General features: G+C 38.4%; 1 protein-coding gene across 2 annotated transcripts in view; it reads left to right on the forward strand.

The window, feature by feature from the left end:
- GLRA2 (glycine receptor alpha 2) overlaps positions 1-19,733 on the forward strand; it is a 174,572-nt gene that overhangs the window by 42,749 nt on the left and 112,090 nt on the right. Inside the window, exons 3-4 of one of the 2 annotated variants that reach the window (XM_043569940.1) lie at positions 1,515-1,582; positions 8,990-9,213. In XM_043569940.1, the coding sequence (XP_043425875.1) occupies positions 1,515-1,582; positions 8,990-9,213 (292 nt within the window). Of the gene's footprint in view, positions 1-1,351; positions 1,420-1,514; positions 1,583-8,989; positions 9,214-19,733 lie in introns of both variants that reach the window. The other variant, XM_043569939.1, reaches the window with a different exon arrangement.

A 19,733-nucleotide genomic window follows, 5' to 3' on the forward strand; every position in this document is an offset into this window, starting at 1 on the left:
GAGTAGAAAGTGACCCTGGGGAAGAAGTCATCTTGGCAGATGTTGAAATAAGAGGGGGAAGGAATGAATTAAAAGACTTGGAATATCTCAAAGATGCAGGCTGAAAAATATTTTGATAATATGATGGTGCCTGTGATTCCATACCTACAAACATTTAAAAAAATAAACACAATCGTTTTCCATTAAGAACAGAAAAGTTAGTTATGTTAAAGAAAAAAACTTAACACATCTCTTTTACCAAAAGTTCTTGCCTGGAGACTTAAGTTCACTGTTTAACCTAAGTTTCCTTTCCTCAAAGGAAAGGGCTGGAGAACCCTCTGACTTGTCGAGTTTAAACACACGGTACCCAAGCGCCACCATGGTTGAGTTTTACCACCACCCTTAGAGGGAGGCCTCAGTCACTTAGATCCTCATGGCATGTTGAGTATAGAGCCAACCAGGGTGTAGCTTGAACTAGGTTACATAGACCTTGTTAAGTAAAGGGAGAGAATCTTCTAGCGATAGAAGGCTCATGGCAGTGTATTCTTAACCCAGAATTAAGGGGTAACTACGTGAGGGCAATAAACATATCTCCCAGAAAAACATGAAACTGGAAATAATTAGACAGGGATATCTATCATCGAAGGGCAAAGAATCTGTGGCCATATCCCCCTGAACATATCTGTTGTCATCTGATCTCAGATGCTAAGCAGAAAAGGGCCTGAGTAGGGCTTGGGTTGGGGAGACCAAGGGCGAGATCAAGAAAGCTAGCCTCTGGGTCTCTGGAGAAAAAACTGGACTCTCTTTTGAAAGCATATCTAGGATTAATAGCCCTTGCTTTACAATCCAGGCATTAAGTGACATTTCTGTGTTTATTTCTTAAAATCAGCCAATTTTCTTTATTTTTGTATTTTTGTACATCATTTTTCATTGGGGATCAGAGGATATACAGAATGAATGGGCTAAATTCAAAGGTGTCAAGAGAATCAAATTAGACCCACTGATTTAAAGGGTATCCTGGAAAAGGAGGTGGATGGATAAAGGCCATCCACCCAAAAGGCTATTTTGATAGCAACTAGTGACAATGAATTCAGTTTAATAGTCTCCAGCTTATATTTTCTAAATCCCAAACTCTGCTGGGTAAGTTATCATTGCTTAACTGTCCTTATTCGAAACACTAGTGGGAATGTTATCACTCTGAACCTCTGGGTACAACATTTTTGATTTTGGTTTTTGGCTTTTTTTTTTTTTTTTTTTTTTTTTGCAATCTCACCATCATTTTTAGTTTACGTTTCTAGTCATTTGCACAGATGTTGACGGAGCTGTATTCTTGCTTCAATGTCTATTGCAATATTCTTATTGCATTCTGCAGGTCCTCCAGTAAACGTTACTTGCAATATTTTTATCAACAGTTTTGGATCGGTCACAGAAACTACCATGGTAAGTGCCACAATGCCACTGGCAAGAGACAAACGTGACTTGATTATGCCATGAACACAACCTGTCAAATTTTCTATTTATTGTTCAACTTGCAGGGCCTCCTGTAAATGTTACCTGCAACATATTTATCAACAGCTTTGGGTCAATAGCAGAAACTACAATGGTGAGTGGGACTGAGCATTGAAGCCATCGTGTGAAGGAATGGGATACAGGATCGAAGAAGCACTGTTTTATATGTGTGAGACACTTACTGAATGCCAATTTCCAAGTTCACTCACCTCTATAAAGCGATTATTTGTACACTGTCACTTTAGAAAGTCATTAGTCAAGTGTTCATTACTTAAAATTCAATAATATTTTATCTATCATGCCAGAGAAATTTTTAAAACACTTGATGTTTGGCTCGACTTAGGTACAATTATCAGTAATAAGCATCATGTATCATTAAAGATATTTAAATATTTATATCTCTAATGTTTCAGAAATACAAATTTCAAAGTTTAGGGGGTATTTTTTTTATAGCCAGTCTTTTTCATATAATCAAAGTTTTAACATAGTCAAGCCTCGGATATGCAACATTAAAGATACATGCCAAGGGGCTGACCTTACACTAAATACACACAGGTGTGCGCACACACATGATCTTGTTGCAAAAGAAAGTAGCCCCGAGTCCATAGCAAACGCATCATATGCGTGGCTCCCCCTCAAAAAAAAACCCCAATAAACATAAAACTAATTATAAGCTCATCATCATGTATGTACAAGTATGTTCCATGTACATGAAAAAGATTTCAGATACTACAAAATCCACCAATAATTCTTATAAATTTCATGGTGATGGTGTTGCTGTGACACAGCCTATGAGATCAAGAGCCTTACAGTGCTAGGTGATAGTGTGGAAGTTGACTTTTGGGTGAAATTTTTTCTTGGTCCTCGCACAGTTTATTTTAAGTCCTCAATCAATTGGCAGGTTCTAATTTTCATGACTACGTAAAGTAGCCATATTACTGGATGAAGTCAAAATAAAATATGGTTGAACTTGACTAAGTACTTTGATGGCTGATGTCCTAGAAACACTCAAGTGAAATAATGAGCATAATGCCATTGGGAAGTAAAAAATAGTGTTCCCTTGTCTTTATGAATTTTCTCTTTCAGGCTACTAGGATTGTGTTTAACAAATTACTGTACTTTTTGGTGTCCTCAATGCTAGAAAAAAGTAATTTACCTTTTAGCATTCCTTCTCACTGGCAAAATTAGACATAATGCAACTCCACTACCCATTTTAACATTACTGACACAGCACTGTCCAGAAATGAGCCTTCTGGTGCTTTGACAGGAGGTAGTGCATTAAGAATTTTACTCAATATAATTTTGATAGGGTTATTAAATGACTCACAAGAAAATGTAAACATGGAAGGACTAAGCCAAGCTCTAGGCTTGGCATTCAGTTTTTGTCTCTCCCCTCTTGGTTTTATCCTGATAACAGAGGGGCAAATCTTCCAGCAGCCCAAATCACTGTCACCCGCTTTACACGATGGCATTCAATGACGATATTTGCACGACCTAATGCTGATTGCATTAATTAGAATCCTAAGTTGCTTTGATTAAACTCCTCATTGCATTTACCCTCAATCAAAAATGTAAATGTGCACCTTTCCAATGTTTATTAATGCAAGAAAAAGCTAAACATTTAAGGAGATAAAAACGGAAACTATGGATATCCTTGTTTTCCTGTGTGTTTAATAGTTACTGAAGGTGTTTAATAAATGGGCTGCTTAGGTGTTTCCTGGCTACTTATTAAGGTGTCCTTTGTCATGTTTCCTGTGAGAAACGTTGGAAATCATTGCTCAAGTGTAAAATGAACAGCCTGCCTATCTTGCCGTATTATATAGACTGTATCGCATGGTCAGAAGAATAGTGGATATTGTGTTTCTTTTATTTCTTAGCTTTTGATGTAATGACAAACTTCATTTGGCTTTGAAAAGGGATCTTTTATTTTCTTCAGTTAAAGCTTTTGTGTGAAACTAAAATGAATATTTTTTTTGAAACTCTATCGTGCTTAATAAATCCTCATGCCACGTAGGGTAGGAACTGGCAAACTTTTTTCTGTAGAAGACCAGACAGTAAATACTTAAGACTTCAAGGGTCTGACAGTCTCTGTCACAACTACTCCATTCTGCCCTTTTGGCATGAAAGTAACCATAAACAATAGTAAGCAAATGGGTGTGGCTGTACGCCAAAAAACTTTACTTACAGAAATAGGCTCCACCTTGAAAGAAAGGGTCTATCCTCCCAGACCCCTCGGGTCCTACCTGGGAATCTACCTGACGCACATGGAATATCATGGCAGCCCAAGCTTCCCTTGCAAAAATCTTGAGATTCTATCGCCCATAAATTTACCCACACTTTCACAAAGTTTGACTAAAAGAAAATTGGACAAAAAAAAAAATGAAACAGAACCAGATTTTTCTCTGAACTGTCTTTAGTAGGAGTCAGAATACCAGACCCTTAGTCTTTATGCACAATAACGTGTGTGGTCACTGAAGACACTGCTTAGAGCTATATGGAAGCAAAAATCATTTTTGCTTTACCTATGTTTTCTGGGATGAATTTTTCCAAGAGTGCCTCAGAATTTTGAGTTTCTAAACATGTTGATTTTCCTCTCTTCCCTCATGCCCCACTCTCACTCCATAACCCTGGTCGCATTACTGAAGGATTTAGCTGAGTATTTGATTTGTTTCTAAATAAGAGGCAATGTCATCTCATTAAACTATTGTTGGCACTACCTGCCCACAAAGTATAGGCTCCCTTAGAGACCCAATACTGCCTCTCATCCCTTTGATATGTTAGTGTTGAAGATGCAGTTGTCTTATTCTAAGGAATGCTTTTTTATGAATCATTATGATGATATACATTATTCCAAAATACACATTTTTCTTTGTTAAGTCATAGGGATCTGTGGCTGGTCATTGCCCACCAACCTTGCGTTAAAAGAATTCAGTGGAACAATTTTTTTGTGGTTCCGAGAAAGGTTATATTTTGTCTTGAGAATGTCAGTTTACCATTTCCTTTTCTTCCTTTCCCCCTTTTCTTTAGCTGCTGATGGCAAGAGAATTTAGAGGAGAGGGAATACATTTGTAACGCCTGCTTTCCTCATATAAAGACATACTTTAGGAATATCAGTAATGTCAGTAAAGGTCACAAGTATTTGCGCGCCACCGGCATGCAGCTCTCCCCAAGACTGGCCATCAGAAAATGAAGAGATAGTCTCCTCAAAGGATGTGATTTGGACCTGTGTGTGCTGGAACACTACCCATGCCACAGTAGCAGATCCTGACTCCCTCCTCATTTAACACTTGAGGTGGGGGAGAAAGAGCTGGAAGGGTCTAAAATGTGTTCACTCAGACTGTATCTCCAGAATAGGAGTCCAGCTCCCCCAAACTTGGCCCCAAGAGATAAGTTCCACATGCTCTGCCGGTTACTGCTGCAGGGTGAAGAGTTGTTTTATCTCAGATCTGAGATCATGTTCCTGAGGAACTGGATGAGTGGTAGACAGCCCCTTAGGAGGATGCCCGCTGTGCTGTAACTGCTGAAATGACACCGTGGGTTCCCTTTCATTTTGTAGCTGCATACGCAATTCAGGAGGAGATGCTAACATATCAGGAATAGCAGGTAGCTACGTTTCTTATTTCTGACTTAAGGAAGCACCAAGAGTCTACCCCAAGGCTGGCATTTTGTTAAACTGAGATACAAGGTGACCTTGGTCTCTCACACTGCAACGTTAAAGCCTGAATCCATCATAAAACAACTGCACCCACCCCCATAATTTCCAACTCAAGGCTAACTTCCCGTATCAAAGCTAGCACAGACTGAGGAGGATGAAACTTTACTGCAGTGTAGCCACAGGTTAAAACCAAAGTGCCACAAAGGCACTGTGGGGAGTCAACAAAGCATAGCCTTCTTGTTGATAACTTTATAATGTAACTAGATTGAAAAATGTGTATGTATGCAAATAAAAGAGAGCAAGAGTAAGGTTTAATAAGAGTGTATATGAGACATAGTGGTAATCTCTGTGTACAAATGCTAGACCAAATAGTACCAAAATAATTCAATTTAAGGAAACCATCTGTGGCATTAGGAAAAGTGAAACTTTAGAAATACTAAACTTGATGTGAGATAATAGTATGGAATGTAGGTACTTGTATTTGTGTTAAGAATATAATAAAGATTATATGACTTACACGTAGCATTTGAAAAAAATATGTATTTACTCTTATATACATTTTTTAATTTGAATGTTTCCATGACCTAATTTAATACCCAGTCAGTCATAGGAAAACAAATTTTAATACAAGGAAATATGACATTTATTTGACATAGAATAGGTCTCTGGAGAAAGAAGGCAGGAAAAGAAAATTCAGTCTGCATTTAAGCATGTCTCTCAATATTTATTCCCCCTTTAATATTTCATTAAACCTAGAAGCAGACATAAAGACAAAGACAAACTACAGAAGAATATAACTATCTCCTGTGGTTTATAATATCATGAGAAAATAAACTTAGCTCTACATAAACAGAGATGATGCATGGATAAATCACATGTGTCAAGTTTCTACCCTGTATCGAAAATCATAGTAAAGTGAAAGAGTTACAGAGGTCAAAGCCTCAGAAAATCTTTTCTTCGGATACCTATGTCTCTAGTTCCTTGAGCATCCTTTTCTATTCTTAAAGGTTTTAAGGGCAGCTGTTTATTTTAAAATAGTGTATATCATCATAAATAAAATAATCAAAAATTTAAATTCCCATACATTTATATAAACAACAAATACTTCCAAAAGACCTAATAAAAGTCTTATTTCATATAATTCCTGTCATTGTGGCACACACTGTATTTTTCCTCTAAGTTTTCTACTTGTCCTTGCTTACAAATAGGAGGATTCGTTTATTTTAAATGAACTGTTAGACATTTAATGGTTCTATTGTGATGTGATAGATTTAGTACTCTCTTTCAAGTTCTGACATTGGGTGAATATGTTTTATTATTTTCTATATACAAACTTCAAAGTAGGAAACCAGGAAATACTGGAGAAGAATACTCATGGGAAAGACTTTAAAAAAAGATGTACATTAGCTGTGAAAATTTATACTGAATTTTTTTAAAGGTCAATGTTTTCATATTGTATGTCACTAATGTAATATTCTCTAGAGTCTCTCGATACACAGCTTTAAATCATTCTCAGGCTCAATGGAGGATTGCAGTGATGTTCTCTTGGTGATTTTTCTGCCCAATACTGTCTACCTGGCTTCTCATGGCCTTGCCCATCCTAAGATTGCTTTCTGAGGGGCCCTAATTGTCTTCCCTATGGTCCAAGATATTTAACCCATTCACCTCTATTATTTCTAGCTGTCATTACTTCTCATATTAGAGTTTCTCTACCTCCAGAGCTGTCTGAGGGAAGAGATTCTCTTCTCTCCTACTTCCTACTGAAACACACTCACAGACACCTGCTCCCCTCCCCAAATCTGTTAAGGATAACTGGCTCTCACTATAAGGGATATAACAGGGGTGGATGTCAAACACTGGAGAAGCTGCATTTTCCCCCCTCAGGAAACCTTAATGAAAGCTCACAGTTGATGTATCTAGTGTATACTTTATATGTAAGTTGGATTATTGTATTTTCAATAGCCCCATTTTTGATTCTCCACATATCACACATTCCCACTCTTTAGTCACACAAAATTCCAAAGCTTCTGGCAACTCCTGTTGCCAATGAAACACTGAACTGGTAATCTCTTTCCAGTTACAATCCTCTGGTCCCTTTGAACAATTCCAAAAATATGTGATGGGGACAACTTTGAGGTGCTGCCATTCTCTTGATTCAAGCACAGGAGGAGTCAGCGAGCAAACAGGACGGGATGGAAGCCTGACTGGGCCCACAACAGTGCCCTCTTAGGTTTGAGAATTTGCCATCCATGCTTGGTAAAATCCCAAATAAAAGTCAGCTGATAAAATTTTCCAAGTTAGAAAGTTTGCATGTTGTATAGTGGAGAACCTTAAGGTTATTCCTTCTAATATTTCAGCCTTTCCAAATAAGCTGGGTTTTGATGACTGATTTTCAGAAATTAGTAACTATTTGATTACTAGCATTCTTTAAGCCTATACTGGGCACTATTTCCGAGACCTGCCGCCTCCAAAATACTGTATCAGCTTGATAATTAGGATGGCTGTATTTGAAAAAATATCATAGGAATTTGGATAGCTTAGTAATAGGTAGAAGGGACTGGATTGAAGCTCTTTTCCATATACCGTAATCTTTACAACTTAGTATGTTTTTCTTCTTTTGGTCCTAAGGGAATAAACCAAAACTGACCATCCTGAGGTGGTATCCACTGTACCTGGTAGAGTAACCAACTATCCCAGTTTTGTCTGGGACTGAGTAGATCCCATGAATGTGGTACTTTGGGGAATAAAACTGGGAGGTTCTCAGGCAAACCGGGACAAGTTGGTTACCATTAGAGTAAAATAAACAGTGACCAAAAATCCAAGCACCAAAGATGTGGGGATGGAGCAAATGGCGAAAAAAGGAAAAGGAAAGAGAGCAAGAAGGAATGAGTATATATCATCTTAAATGACCCTAAGTGTCAAGAGTGGACAACTATTAGCTCTGAATCATAGTCCCACATGGCTATGGAACACCATTAAAGCCTCTTTTGGGGTCTGCTCTACCAAGCAAAGCAACCATTTCCATGAACCAAAAGATCTTTGAGTAGAAATTCCCAGGAGAGAAGTCACTGCCCCAAGCTGATTTACTGGCAAGGAAGTATACTCCCGGATCAAGTGGGAATGACAGGGTGTACCTGAGTCTCTCACAGGGAGGAGCACCTTTGTCAGAAGGTGTTCAGACTAGGAAAAATGAAAAAGATCTCTGTATTGATGAAGTTTCAAGTCAACAACTGTAGCTACAACCCATTCAGAGAAATGAGAAAATAAGAATGTTAAAAGTAAGTAGCATGATGGAATTATCTTGTCAACACGAAGCATCTCAGTATTTATATAGATGGATGTAAAAATATTGTCCCATCATGTCAAAGTTTTATGATAAGATTTCCACTACCAAAAGTACAGAGTGGGTTTCCTTCTGCCCAGAGCATCTGAGCAGAATGAGAATAGAGATCATGTCGTTCCTGATTTGGAAAAGGAATCAGTTTTGACAATCTGCCATCACAGACTGACTTCTGTACTCATGGTTACCTTTCTCTGTGGAAAAATCAGCTTGAGTTGGTATTATTTCCTCTCAGAATGAATAATTTAAACATGAAAAAATTCAACGAAGTCAACCTATTCCATTAGTGTTCTGGTTTGGTTGAGTCTTCTTCCTTTCTCCCCTCTGTTTCCCCTCCTAATAGAACTGAGTAGTTTATTTTGACCAAGAATGTTGGCTATACACAGCCTGGTTCATATAGACACCAATACTGCACAAAATCAGGGGGAGGGATGAGGGGGAAGTGTAGATGGACCTCTTATGCAAGACTGGGTGATAAGTAACTCTTATACATGGGGTTTCTATAGGACTACCGAGTGAATATTTTTCTGAGACAACAGTGGAATGATTCACGGCTGGCATATAGCGAGTATCCTGATGATTCCCTGGACTTGGACCCATCCATGCTGGACTCCATTTGGAAACCAGATTTATTCTTTGCCAATGAGAAGGGTGCCAACTTCCATGATGTCACCACTGACAACAAATTGCTTCGAATTTCAAAAAATGGCAAAGTACTCTACAGTATCAGGTAAGCTTCCATTGGCTGCACCTATCTACTTCTCCATTTTCCTTCTGGCCTAGAGCTGTCTGATTCTGGAGGGCAACATGCATATAAATATTTGAATTTTGTGGTCAATTGGTTATCATCTGAATCTTAAAACTGGTGAGAATACCAGAGATTCCTATGGTCTCAGAAGTGTGATTCTCCACAACAAAAATATATTTGGTAGGATGGTGGGTAGATATCATGTAAATACCTGTATATGTGTATTTTTGATTGCTTCAGTAAAAGGAGTACAAGCCTTTAGTTCAATTAATCATTGAGAATAATGTACAAATTCTCCACTTCAAGTAGTTTTGCCATTCTATAACATGTAACCACACATACAAAAACATTCAATGGCTCAGCATGGTCAGTGACAGTATACTTTGGGCTGGGTGAGTGAAAAACTGGTCCTAATCTCAGATCTGCCTCTAACTAATCACGTGACCTTGATCTCTTAACTTCTCTTGGGCTTGAGCTTGGGAGTAGCAAATTCTGAGATTCATTTTTGCTTTTACATTCAAATACAATCTTCTCCAGAATCTTTATCACCCCAAACTCAAAATAGTATCTTTCTTTTCTGAACACTAGTAACAGTTTCTCTGTGAATCTGTAAGGCTCTTATTTCTTCCTACCTCATGCTTTGGCTATTTTTGTGTATGAATTTAGGATAAGAATAGATCTTTTGAATCATACAATCTAGAATCAAATACAAATTTTGCCACTTACTAAGCTACATAACCTGTAGCCCTCAGTTACCTAATTATAAAACGGGAAACACTAAATTTATCTCTAAGTATTCTTGTAAGAATGAATGATGTAGAGGAGAGGTCAGCAAATATTTCCTGTAAGGGTCTAGACAGTAAGTATTTCAGTTTGTAGACCAGACTGTCTCAACTCTGGCACAACCACTCAACTCTACCATTGTAGCACAAAAGCAGCCAGAGACAATACTCAAACAATTGAGTATTCCTGTGTTTCAATAAAATTTTATTTATAAAAACAGATGGTAGACTAGATTCGGCCGCCTGGTTGTAATTTGCCAATCCCTGATATATTGTATATAAAAATACTTGACACAGTACCTGACACAGAGTATGTGTTCAATAAATGCAATGGTGGCTGCCTGTATTTTAAAGTTAACATTCTTTCTAAATAGTAAGCTCTTTAAAGCCAAGATATTTGGATTTTGCGCCTTTTGTAACTCCTCCCAAAGGTCCAAGATGGTGTATTGTATATGGGAGATATTTAATACATTAAACAAGCAGTGATGTTTTAAAGATCCTTTATAGAATTCCCCCTTTCTCTCCAATCTTATTATAAAGAAAATGGACAGCTATCCTTGCAAATAATTTTCAAGTCTGTAGACTTACCACCATCAAAAAACTCATTTCACAACTCTATATAAAATTTAAGTCTGTACTGTATATTCCATTCTTAACCTAGTAATTTCACAGTTTGCTAATGGCTGACAGACCCAATGTCTTGTGGAATGAAAGAGGCTGCTCATTTGTAACAACTGGCAAAGTCACTGCTTACATGAAGAACCAGGAAACATCCTCTGCTTTATTTTTAAGGAACTTACTTTTATTTTTATTTTTCTAAAGATTTTAAGGAAACACACAATACTTTACATGGTGATGTGTTTGGTGTAAGATGCAGTATTGGGCACAATCTAAGTCGATGTGACCTGATGAAATGGGACATATGTAGAGCGTGGTGCTATGGAGGAGAGTTATAAAAAGCAGCACAGGGTTATCAGCTGCTCCAGCTAGCCCTCTGGGCCTTGAGTGGCATGTGCTCTAGTAAATACCTGGCATCATGCACTACAGAAATAAAACTAGGGTTTTTTTCTGTTCTGTGAAGGCCTTTCCATTCTAGAACCATGAAGAAGATGTTTCCCAGACCTAGATCCAGAGGCAATTCTTCTATCTTTCGTTCCCAGCGTAGCATATTACAAGCTCTGAAATATCCTCACAATTGTTTTGGATTGGTAGAGTTTGTCCTGTGGCAGGCTGGCTTAGACTTTGCCTTCATTGTGGGTGTTCTATGAAATCAGAGGAAAGATCCTTGGTGTAGAACTGGGCATGTCATTTTAGAGAAACACGGCTCTTGGCAGATTTGAACTACAGGAATCTAATTATTTGCCTGGAAGGATTTTCAATGAGCCAGACACTGTGCTGGGCCTAGAGATCCAGAGCTGAATAAGATATGATCCCTGCCCTGGAAAGGCTCCAGTCTAACAAGGCAGGCAGATAGAAGATAAATTAAGTAATAGGAATAAATGAGGAACAAGGAAAAGAAAAGAGGCTCTAACTTTGCAAATGAATGTGATTCAAATATTGTTAGAATTTGGGGACTGACACCTATACACTTGTTTACTTGAGTCACTGGACTCAATTTAACTAGAGGTCCAACTCAAGTTTAAGGCCCTGCGGGTGACAGTTTCTGATGTTTTAAAGGTGCTGGAAAGATCCCTGCTGATGTTTCATCAGGAAGGATTTTCCCTCTACTCAGGCTTACAATGCAAATACCCCTGGAAGAGGGAATCCATTGACCTAAATTCACACTAACCTGTAAGGAGCTGGAAGGAAATTTTCTTTCTGATAGTACATTTAATGTCTATGAAGAATAATGATAATGAGAAAATTGGATGCCTGAGATGAGAAATCAGGATGAAGAGAGTTAAGAAAGATACAAGGAAGGGATACAACGGAAGTACCAAAAATAACATGAATTGTCTCTACCCTACACATTTAAATAATTACTTAAACATTGGTTCACATTAAAAAAATAATGTTCTGTGCTGATGCTTTACATTTACATTTTCTGAAACCTAAAACAAATTGATGATAGCATTTCATCTATGAACAATCCCATGCTTCCTTAGCTTTGTAGCTTCCCACATGGAAACCAAAGTCTAAGTTTTTGATAGCCAAACAAAACCCAAAGAGAACTATGCAGTCCATTGATGTCATAACGAGCAAGATCACACTTCCCAAGAAGTTTCCCAAAAGGCAGCAGTTTAAAAAAGAGGGGATAGTAGACCATAACTCCACAAGTGTCCTGCAGATTCAAACACTTGAAGTTTTTTGGTAAGAACCAAGTGAATCTTGTATATACTTATTTTTATTCTAATGTTTATTTGTTTATTCTTGGGGTGGGGGAGGAGAGAGGAGAGAGGAGAGGGGAGGGAGGGAGGGAGGGAGAGAGAGAGGGAGAGGGAGAGCGAGAGAGGGTGAGAGAGAGATTGATTGAGAGAATCCCAAGCAGGCTCTACGCTGTCAGCACAGATCCCAACGCAGGGCTCGATCTCATGATCCATGAGATCATGACCTGAGCTGAAGTCAAGTTGGATACCTAACCAACTGAGCCAACCAGGGGCTCCACAAACAAATTTTTTAAATAGGAACTAAAAGTCTTAGTTCCTTGTTAGAAAATTTCTATCCAGTGTTGCAAGACACAGTCTTTACTGGTGAAAAAGTGTCAAATCTATTTTTGTATGCTTCTCTTCTGATTTTTTCTTTAATATTCACTTCCCTAATATGTTTGATCTTACTCCGTTTTCTTTTTAAGTCTTTTTGTTGATCCACTCCATTATGTATTGATCATCCCTGACCAAAGTGTAAACAAAGATACACATCCTGCTTTGTACATTCTTTTCAGAGATAGTCAAATTCTAAATTCATGTTACTTGAAAAGGCCTGAATCCATAGTGGAATAGTGAGGTGAGCCTTGAGTATTGTATATATTATTGCTCAAACAATATCTGTTGAATTGAATGTAATGAATTGCAGTGGAAGTCAGGGCACCATGGCATAGGGTATGCAATACGAAAGAAAAAAGGAGAGGGTGAGTATTTTTGGAGAAGAGCATCTTGTCTCACTTGTCCACAATGTCGTTGCTAATATTTATTTTCTTCCTTTACTTCCCATTGCTTCTGAAAATTTTCTGCCAGTATTCTGACTTTTATAGCACCATAGGCGTATTTTTTTTTAATTTGAAGGAATTGCAAAATATCTAATCCAACACCCTGTTTTACCAATGAGGAAGTGAATTCTTCCAGCAAGTTAGGTGAGGTAAAATAATGGAGCCCATAAATAGGAAAGCTAGGACAAGAATCAAAGCTCTTCAGTTTTATATAGCATATGTAGCTTATATAGCATATCTACTTTCTGAAAAATTTTGCTATCCCAGGGACCAAAGGGCTGAATAGACGCATTAAAGTCATTAAGTCAACTTCCCTACCTTCAGGCAACCTGTTGAGAACTCATTCTCATTTTAAAGACCTTTAGAAAAGGAGACTTCATATTCTCTCTTTGGATCCTATAATAAGTTAGTCTAGCATTGTACAGAAACTCTTCCTTATATAACTTAAATCACAGTTGTTACATCTTAAATCAGTAGCTTTTCCCTACATTTGTTAACATTATAAACAAATGGCTACCATTTTTGGAAGAATGGAGGGAATTGCCTCACTGTTTTTACTTTCATACATTTTTGTCCCACTAGAGTTAGTAGACATCTGCTTGGTCACCAACACTATGTTGCTGATTTGATTTTACAGTATGTTCCACTCTAGCCCCAAGATGTTCTTCATCTCCCAGTTTTCATTTTGCTGTACTCTGAAACTTATGATGTTGAATGCTGTCTTGGCTATTTCTGATACTATAGTAGACAAGGGTTTTAGAGTAAAACACCCCTGGGCTTGAGTCTCTGGCCTCAGAACCTGCTGTATGACCTAGGGAGATTTGTTACTCTCTGAACTTCTATTTTTTTCAGCTTTGAAAAAGATGATTTTGGTTAAGAACGTTAGTAGAATACAATATATATTATATGGATACAGGTCAAAAGTGGCATTGCCATATACTCTAGGGCTCTTGGTATTTTCTTATAATTAATGATAGTGTTTTTTGTTCCAGCCTCTAAGACAAAGAGTTAAATGATCAAGATAACTCCCTACAAATTCCAGACAAGGATGGGATGGACCTACTCCTGGAATGTGACCCTATAGAGTAGGGTTCTTAACCTGAGGGCTAGGTGAAAACTCCAGGGGGTCCCTGAATCTCCCTAAAGTGTATACATGTTTCATGTATTGGGGTATTCAGCTTTTTTGTTTGTTTCTTTAGAGGAAATGGTCCTTATCGTTCTTAAGGAAGCTACCATCTTCCAACTGTTATTTTTGCTTTTATATTTATTGCATGCCTCCAGAATTGGTATATCTGAGGCAAAGTTGGTAAGGAAATATTGTTTGCCTTCAGCGTCTTCTTATTGGACTGACCAGGTACCTATGGGCTTTATGCTACCCTCCAGAGACTCCTCCAAACCATAAATAATTATGGGATTGCTCCTCCACAACAGTACCCCTTATCACCAAGATATCTGTTCCCCTCATCGTCAAATGTTATCTGACCTGAAACTCATTCTTTTATGGCACTGGAGGTGATTTGCTTGTTAGTCAAGTGTTATCTGACCTGAGGGGCGCCTGGGTGGCGCAGTCGGTTAAGCGTCCGACTTCAGCCAGGTCACGATCTCGCGGTCCGTGAGTTCGAGCCCCGCGTCGGGCTCTGGGCTGATGGCTCAGAGCCTGGAGCCTGTTTCCGATTCTGTGTCTCCCTCTCTCTCTGCCCCTCCCCCGTTCATGCTCTGTCTCTCTCTGTCCCAAAAATAAATAAACATTGAAAAAAAAAATTAAAAAAAAAAGTGTTATCTGACCTGAAACTCATTCTTTTATGGTACTGGAGATGATTTGCTTGTTAATCTCTCTTGATTCGATTCATAATTCTAGGTGTGAATGATTCAGTGTTCCACCTTCCCAGTAGTACTTGAGTTGTAATAGAGAACTCTTGGCGATTGACATGCCTCTCCCTCTGATGATAAAGGCACCACTGACAGTAGGTGGAGTGTAGATTTCTAGACAGACATCCAACGGTGTTCTGCAAATAATCCTATCTAATGACCAACTCTACCCACACATATAAAAGGCCAACTTTTCTCACATAACCTCCTATCCTTGACTCAGCCTGCAGCTTGATGCAAGAACTTCAGAAGATTCTAACTTTAGTTACAGGATGATTTTTATGGCATAGGAGAAAAGAAAATTCTCTATTTAGATGTCAGAGCTGGAAATAAAATGCACAGTGAACTAAGACCTGCCTAAATGTTACCAATGGTGATACTTTTATTATCTTACTCTCAATTTTGATGAGGCACATAAGCCCATATTTCCTGTTAGAAGACAGCTATGAAAGCTGTGATTTCTTTGTGCATATGTGGACCGTGTTTATCTTTATATCCTATAATCCAGGCAAAATTACATTCTCATTTTCCAATTCTGTGCCCAAATCCTCATTACTTTTGTGACTTGACTTAATGCAGTAATTAATGACTGTAACATAAGCGCCCACATCAGAATTAAGCAGCAAGTTTTTAGAGAAGTGCTGGTAAATGCCATGGAAACCACAAGGATTCCATTCTTCCTAGAGGCAAGCTAGGTTGGGAGGTTGGGAAGCAGTGGCATACACAAACACTGGTTGATTCATCAGGAGCTAAGCAATAAAAAGAAGGTATTTCTGGAGAGTGGCTCTCGAAAAAGGCAACATTGAGGGTAGAAGTATTAGAGTCTAGAAAGTGTGTTCTGTATATGACAGACTCTCTTAAAGTGCTGGAAAGCTCTGTCAAGCTCCTGACTGGGTTCAGAAATACACATATACTTAAGGGCATAATATTGGTTCAAACGCAACAGAGTAAGGATTCTACCCTTGTTTGAAGGAAAAGAGGGGGTTGTGCAATGAAATACATGGCAACCAGTAGATCTTACTCCTGTTGGAGGTAACTTTCCACTTCATTAACATTCATCAGAGTTTGCTCTGAAGGTGATGGTGCAAAGAATAGAACACTGAGAAGGTAGCTCAGGGCATCAGGAACTCTACACTTCTTTGCATCATTTACTGTACCCTCCAGGCTCATGGAACTGCCTCTCTAACCCCATCAGTCATTCGGAGTCTTAGTTTCCTTGTCCATAACATGAGATTGAACTAGAAAAGATTAGATAAAATCTGAGGCTCCTTGGAGCTCTAGCATACATATATAACTCAAAATGATCTCCTTCCCAAACCACAAAATTCCCTCAGGATGAAGAAATAAGAGTGAGTCCTTTGTGTCCCTTGGGGCTTGGGAGTAAGCAAAAGAGGATTCTGAAGTTTAAGGTGCCTCTCTCAAACTACTTTTGGATCTTTGAATCTTTCTCTCACAAACTGAATATTCAACTCCTGAGAAGAGGAACCTGATTTTGGAGTGAGGCAGGGAAGAATGGACTACGTGTAGTTTAAGAGGCAGCCTAATATGCAGTATGTAGTTTACACAATGACAAATACTCAATACCAAACTCCCTATTGAGAAATTTCACGATCGCAAATTAGATCATTTATACCCTCTGATTCACTCAGCAGGAGTATCCATGAGATATTATTTTAGAATGTATTCAAGAATTATGGGTTTATATACTTTTAGACAATTATACAAAGATGGTAGGCTGGGACAATTATTAACTACATATGTAGGCTAAAGGAAATTACCCGGTATATTTGAGCCAGTGGAGTTGAAGGGTAGATCTGCTATTACTCATTACCTGAATTATCTTGTGGCAGGAAGCCAAAGGAAATTCAGAGGTCCTAGTGAGTCTGTTCAACTTATGTTTATGTGGGCTCCTGCCTGGTCCATAGTGCTGTCTTTGAAAGCCTCCCTGGATGGCATTAATCCCAAAATAAAAACATATAATATCACCAGGGCTCCTATGAGACATATGAATTACTTGAGCACATTCTCAAAGCACATAATCCAAAGGAAAGGCAGGCCATTTTAAAATGGGAAAAAAATTATACATCCTCAAAGTTCAGTAGTCTCTCCAACAAGTCTATCCTTGCTTGTGGCATTTAAAATTACAAACCAATGTCTGTACTGAAGAAGATACAACATTTATCACTGGACAGTCATTGAAAGACAGTTAAGGATATATTGAATTATAAAGTTCTACACATGACACACACTCGGAGCGAGGCCATCCCATATCTGATTGATCATTTCTTCCAAAGGACAGTAAAACAAACGCTTTATTTGATGTTTCATTTTAGTAGGGATTACACAGAATGCTATGGGGGTGGGGAAGACATCAGTTCTGAGATTTAGGAAGACTTGGATTCAAACTCAATCTTACTAGGTGACCAGGAGAAGTCATTTAACCTTTCTTCGATCTGCAATTTTTCTCAGTTCCAGATTCATACTAAATGTGCAATGGATATCATAATAACCCCAAGTTGGCTATGGGATAAAGGGGAAGAATAGGGGGAAGACAGCTCTCCCCATTCTCCCTAACCCACACCCATGGACATTTCCTTATTCAGTGCCCATTAACACTCAGGCTCCACTCACCTTCCATACTTAGTTTCAAGCAGATGGATCCCCTCCCTGCCTTGGGTTTCCTCCTGTTGGGAGACCTTTAGCTCATGACAGAAGGGATAGTTGCATTTTCTTTCAGATAAGGCTCAGATCTCCTCTTTATCTGCCAGTTAAAAGTAAATTGAGGAACTGTGCTGGATTTCAAAGTGTTATCTGGTCAACGATGGAGCATCCTACCATCTGACCAGGGCTCCGTTCTCTCTCCAACCTTTCCCACCAGAAACAGCGGCCAGTACTCTCTACCACTGACCACAATAGAACTCTTAATGAAGTAAAATACCAACAAGGTAACACAATTTTTCTCTCAGATGTTAGCAGATACAAAGCAACTTTGGTTATCTTCAAACCATATCTGCAGTTCACAAGCATTTGTTCTCTTTTGCCAAAAGTAAAATAATCCCAAACAAAATGTTAAGAAAATTACTATACAGTACTTTTAGATATATAGTGACCATGGACATGTCAGTTCTCATTATTCTCATGTGCAGACCTAATAACATTTTGTCTTCATGAATATTTGGGTATATAAATAAATTCTAGATATGAAATGGTTTTGAAATTTAACATGTAACTAAAATGTGAACAGTATTAGTTGAGTCTTCGATACTTTGAGTTCTTCTTTCCAGTGGTGTCCAATTTAGCCTTCTCCTATTCAACACCTTCAAAACATTTTTGTTCAGGAAATATCAAAGCATTTGGAAAAGTTTTAGCCACAGATTTATCAGCTGCTCTCCAAGTTGAATCCAATCCATATTTGGACTTAATTAACATGGGCTAACCATATGTGTGCACATTTTCTGAAAGGACCAGGCACAGATGGGAACAGATATTGTATTTCTGTCCTTCTCAGCTAGTATTGCTCAATGCATATGGGTATTTTCTGATGCCTTTATAATGTTTGGTAAACATGGACCTTCCTAGTCAGCCACTGGCATTTTCGTTAGGGGAAAGGAGAACTGCTGATGAACCAGCAGTGATGCAATTTATCTCCTCCAAACCCCAAGGTCAACGGGGAAAAACAGGTCCTCTTCTTTTTTTTTTTTTTTTTTGAAATTGACTAAGAGGATAGAGTCTAATTGTACTGCTTAGAACCAATGTGGGGTTTACGTTCTGCCCTAACATTATTGAAAAACGATTGATCTCTGGTGCCCTAGCCACACTATTCTGAGCCGTGTTTTCCATCCAGTTTCATCCTTCCATTTAATAGTCTCAGTATCAAAGTCTGCTCTAGGGGATATCGGTAGGGAATGTGAGAATCCATCAGCTCAAATATGTAAAGGAGGAAATGACTAACGGTCTTTAAAACATCATTCTTTCACCAGGATTGCATCTTAATAGTCATGGGAGCCTCTCACTAAATGTCTATTATATGTAGCAGCTAAGAGAAGGTAGCAGCTAAGAGCAAGGATATGCATTGGGAACTTTCTTGAACTCCTAATAATTTACACACCACGAATTTGCAATCCTTACTTATGTGGAAGGCCTTCCTCCATACAGCCACACCTGTGCTTGCCCACAGATTAGGTGAATAGCTCAGGGCTGGAGTGAGCAGGACCCTCGCCTACGCTTTTTATGATGCATGAGTTCAAGGCAGCCATTTAATTACAAAGCTTTCAAAAGATGAGTTTAAAAATTTCATTCCTTGCCTGCCTTGCCAAAGTTGGACCAATTATTTTTGTTCTCCATAGATCAAGATCCTTTTGTGGGTACCACGGGTTTTGATTCAGGAGCATCAAATGATTACTAGAAATCCAACTTCCCTTATACACCCAAAGGGCCCGCTCAGGATCTAGGTCTGTAAGGGTATGTCATCTGTTCTACCCAATCAGTGTGAGCACTTATCTAGGCCCCGAGGGAGTAATTAAAAGACTTCTGCTTAATTCAGTTCAGGTATGTCTCACTGACATAGTCTGGAAAGATTCTTTAAATGGATGTTTGGAAACAATTTTAAAAAGTTGAAGAATAAATGCAAACTCTTGGGATATATTCCATTAAAAGAATATATATATAGAAATAACAAATTGATAATATTAAACTAAAATCTCCTT

This window comes from Prionailurus bengalensis, chromosome X (assembly GCF_016509475.1).
Source record: "Prionailurus bengalensis isolate Pbe53 chromosome X, Fcat_Pben_1.1_paternal_pri, whole genome shotgun sequence".
NCBI lineage: Eukaryota > Metazoa > Chordata > Mammalia > Carnivora > Felidae > Prionailurus > Prionailurus bengalensis.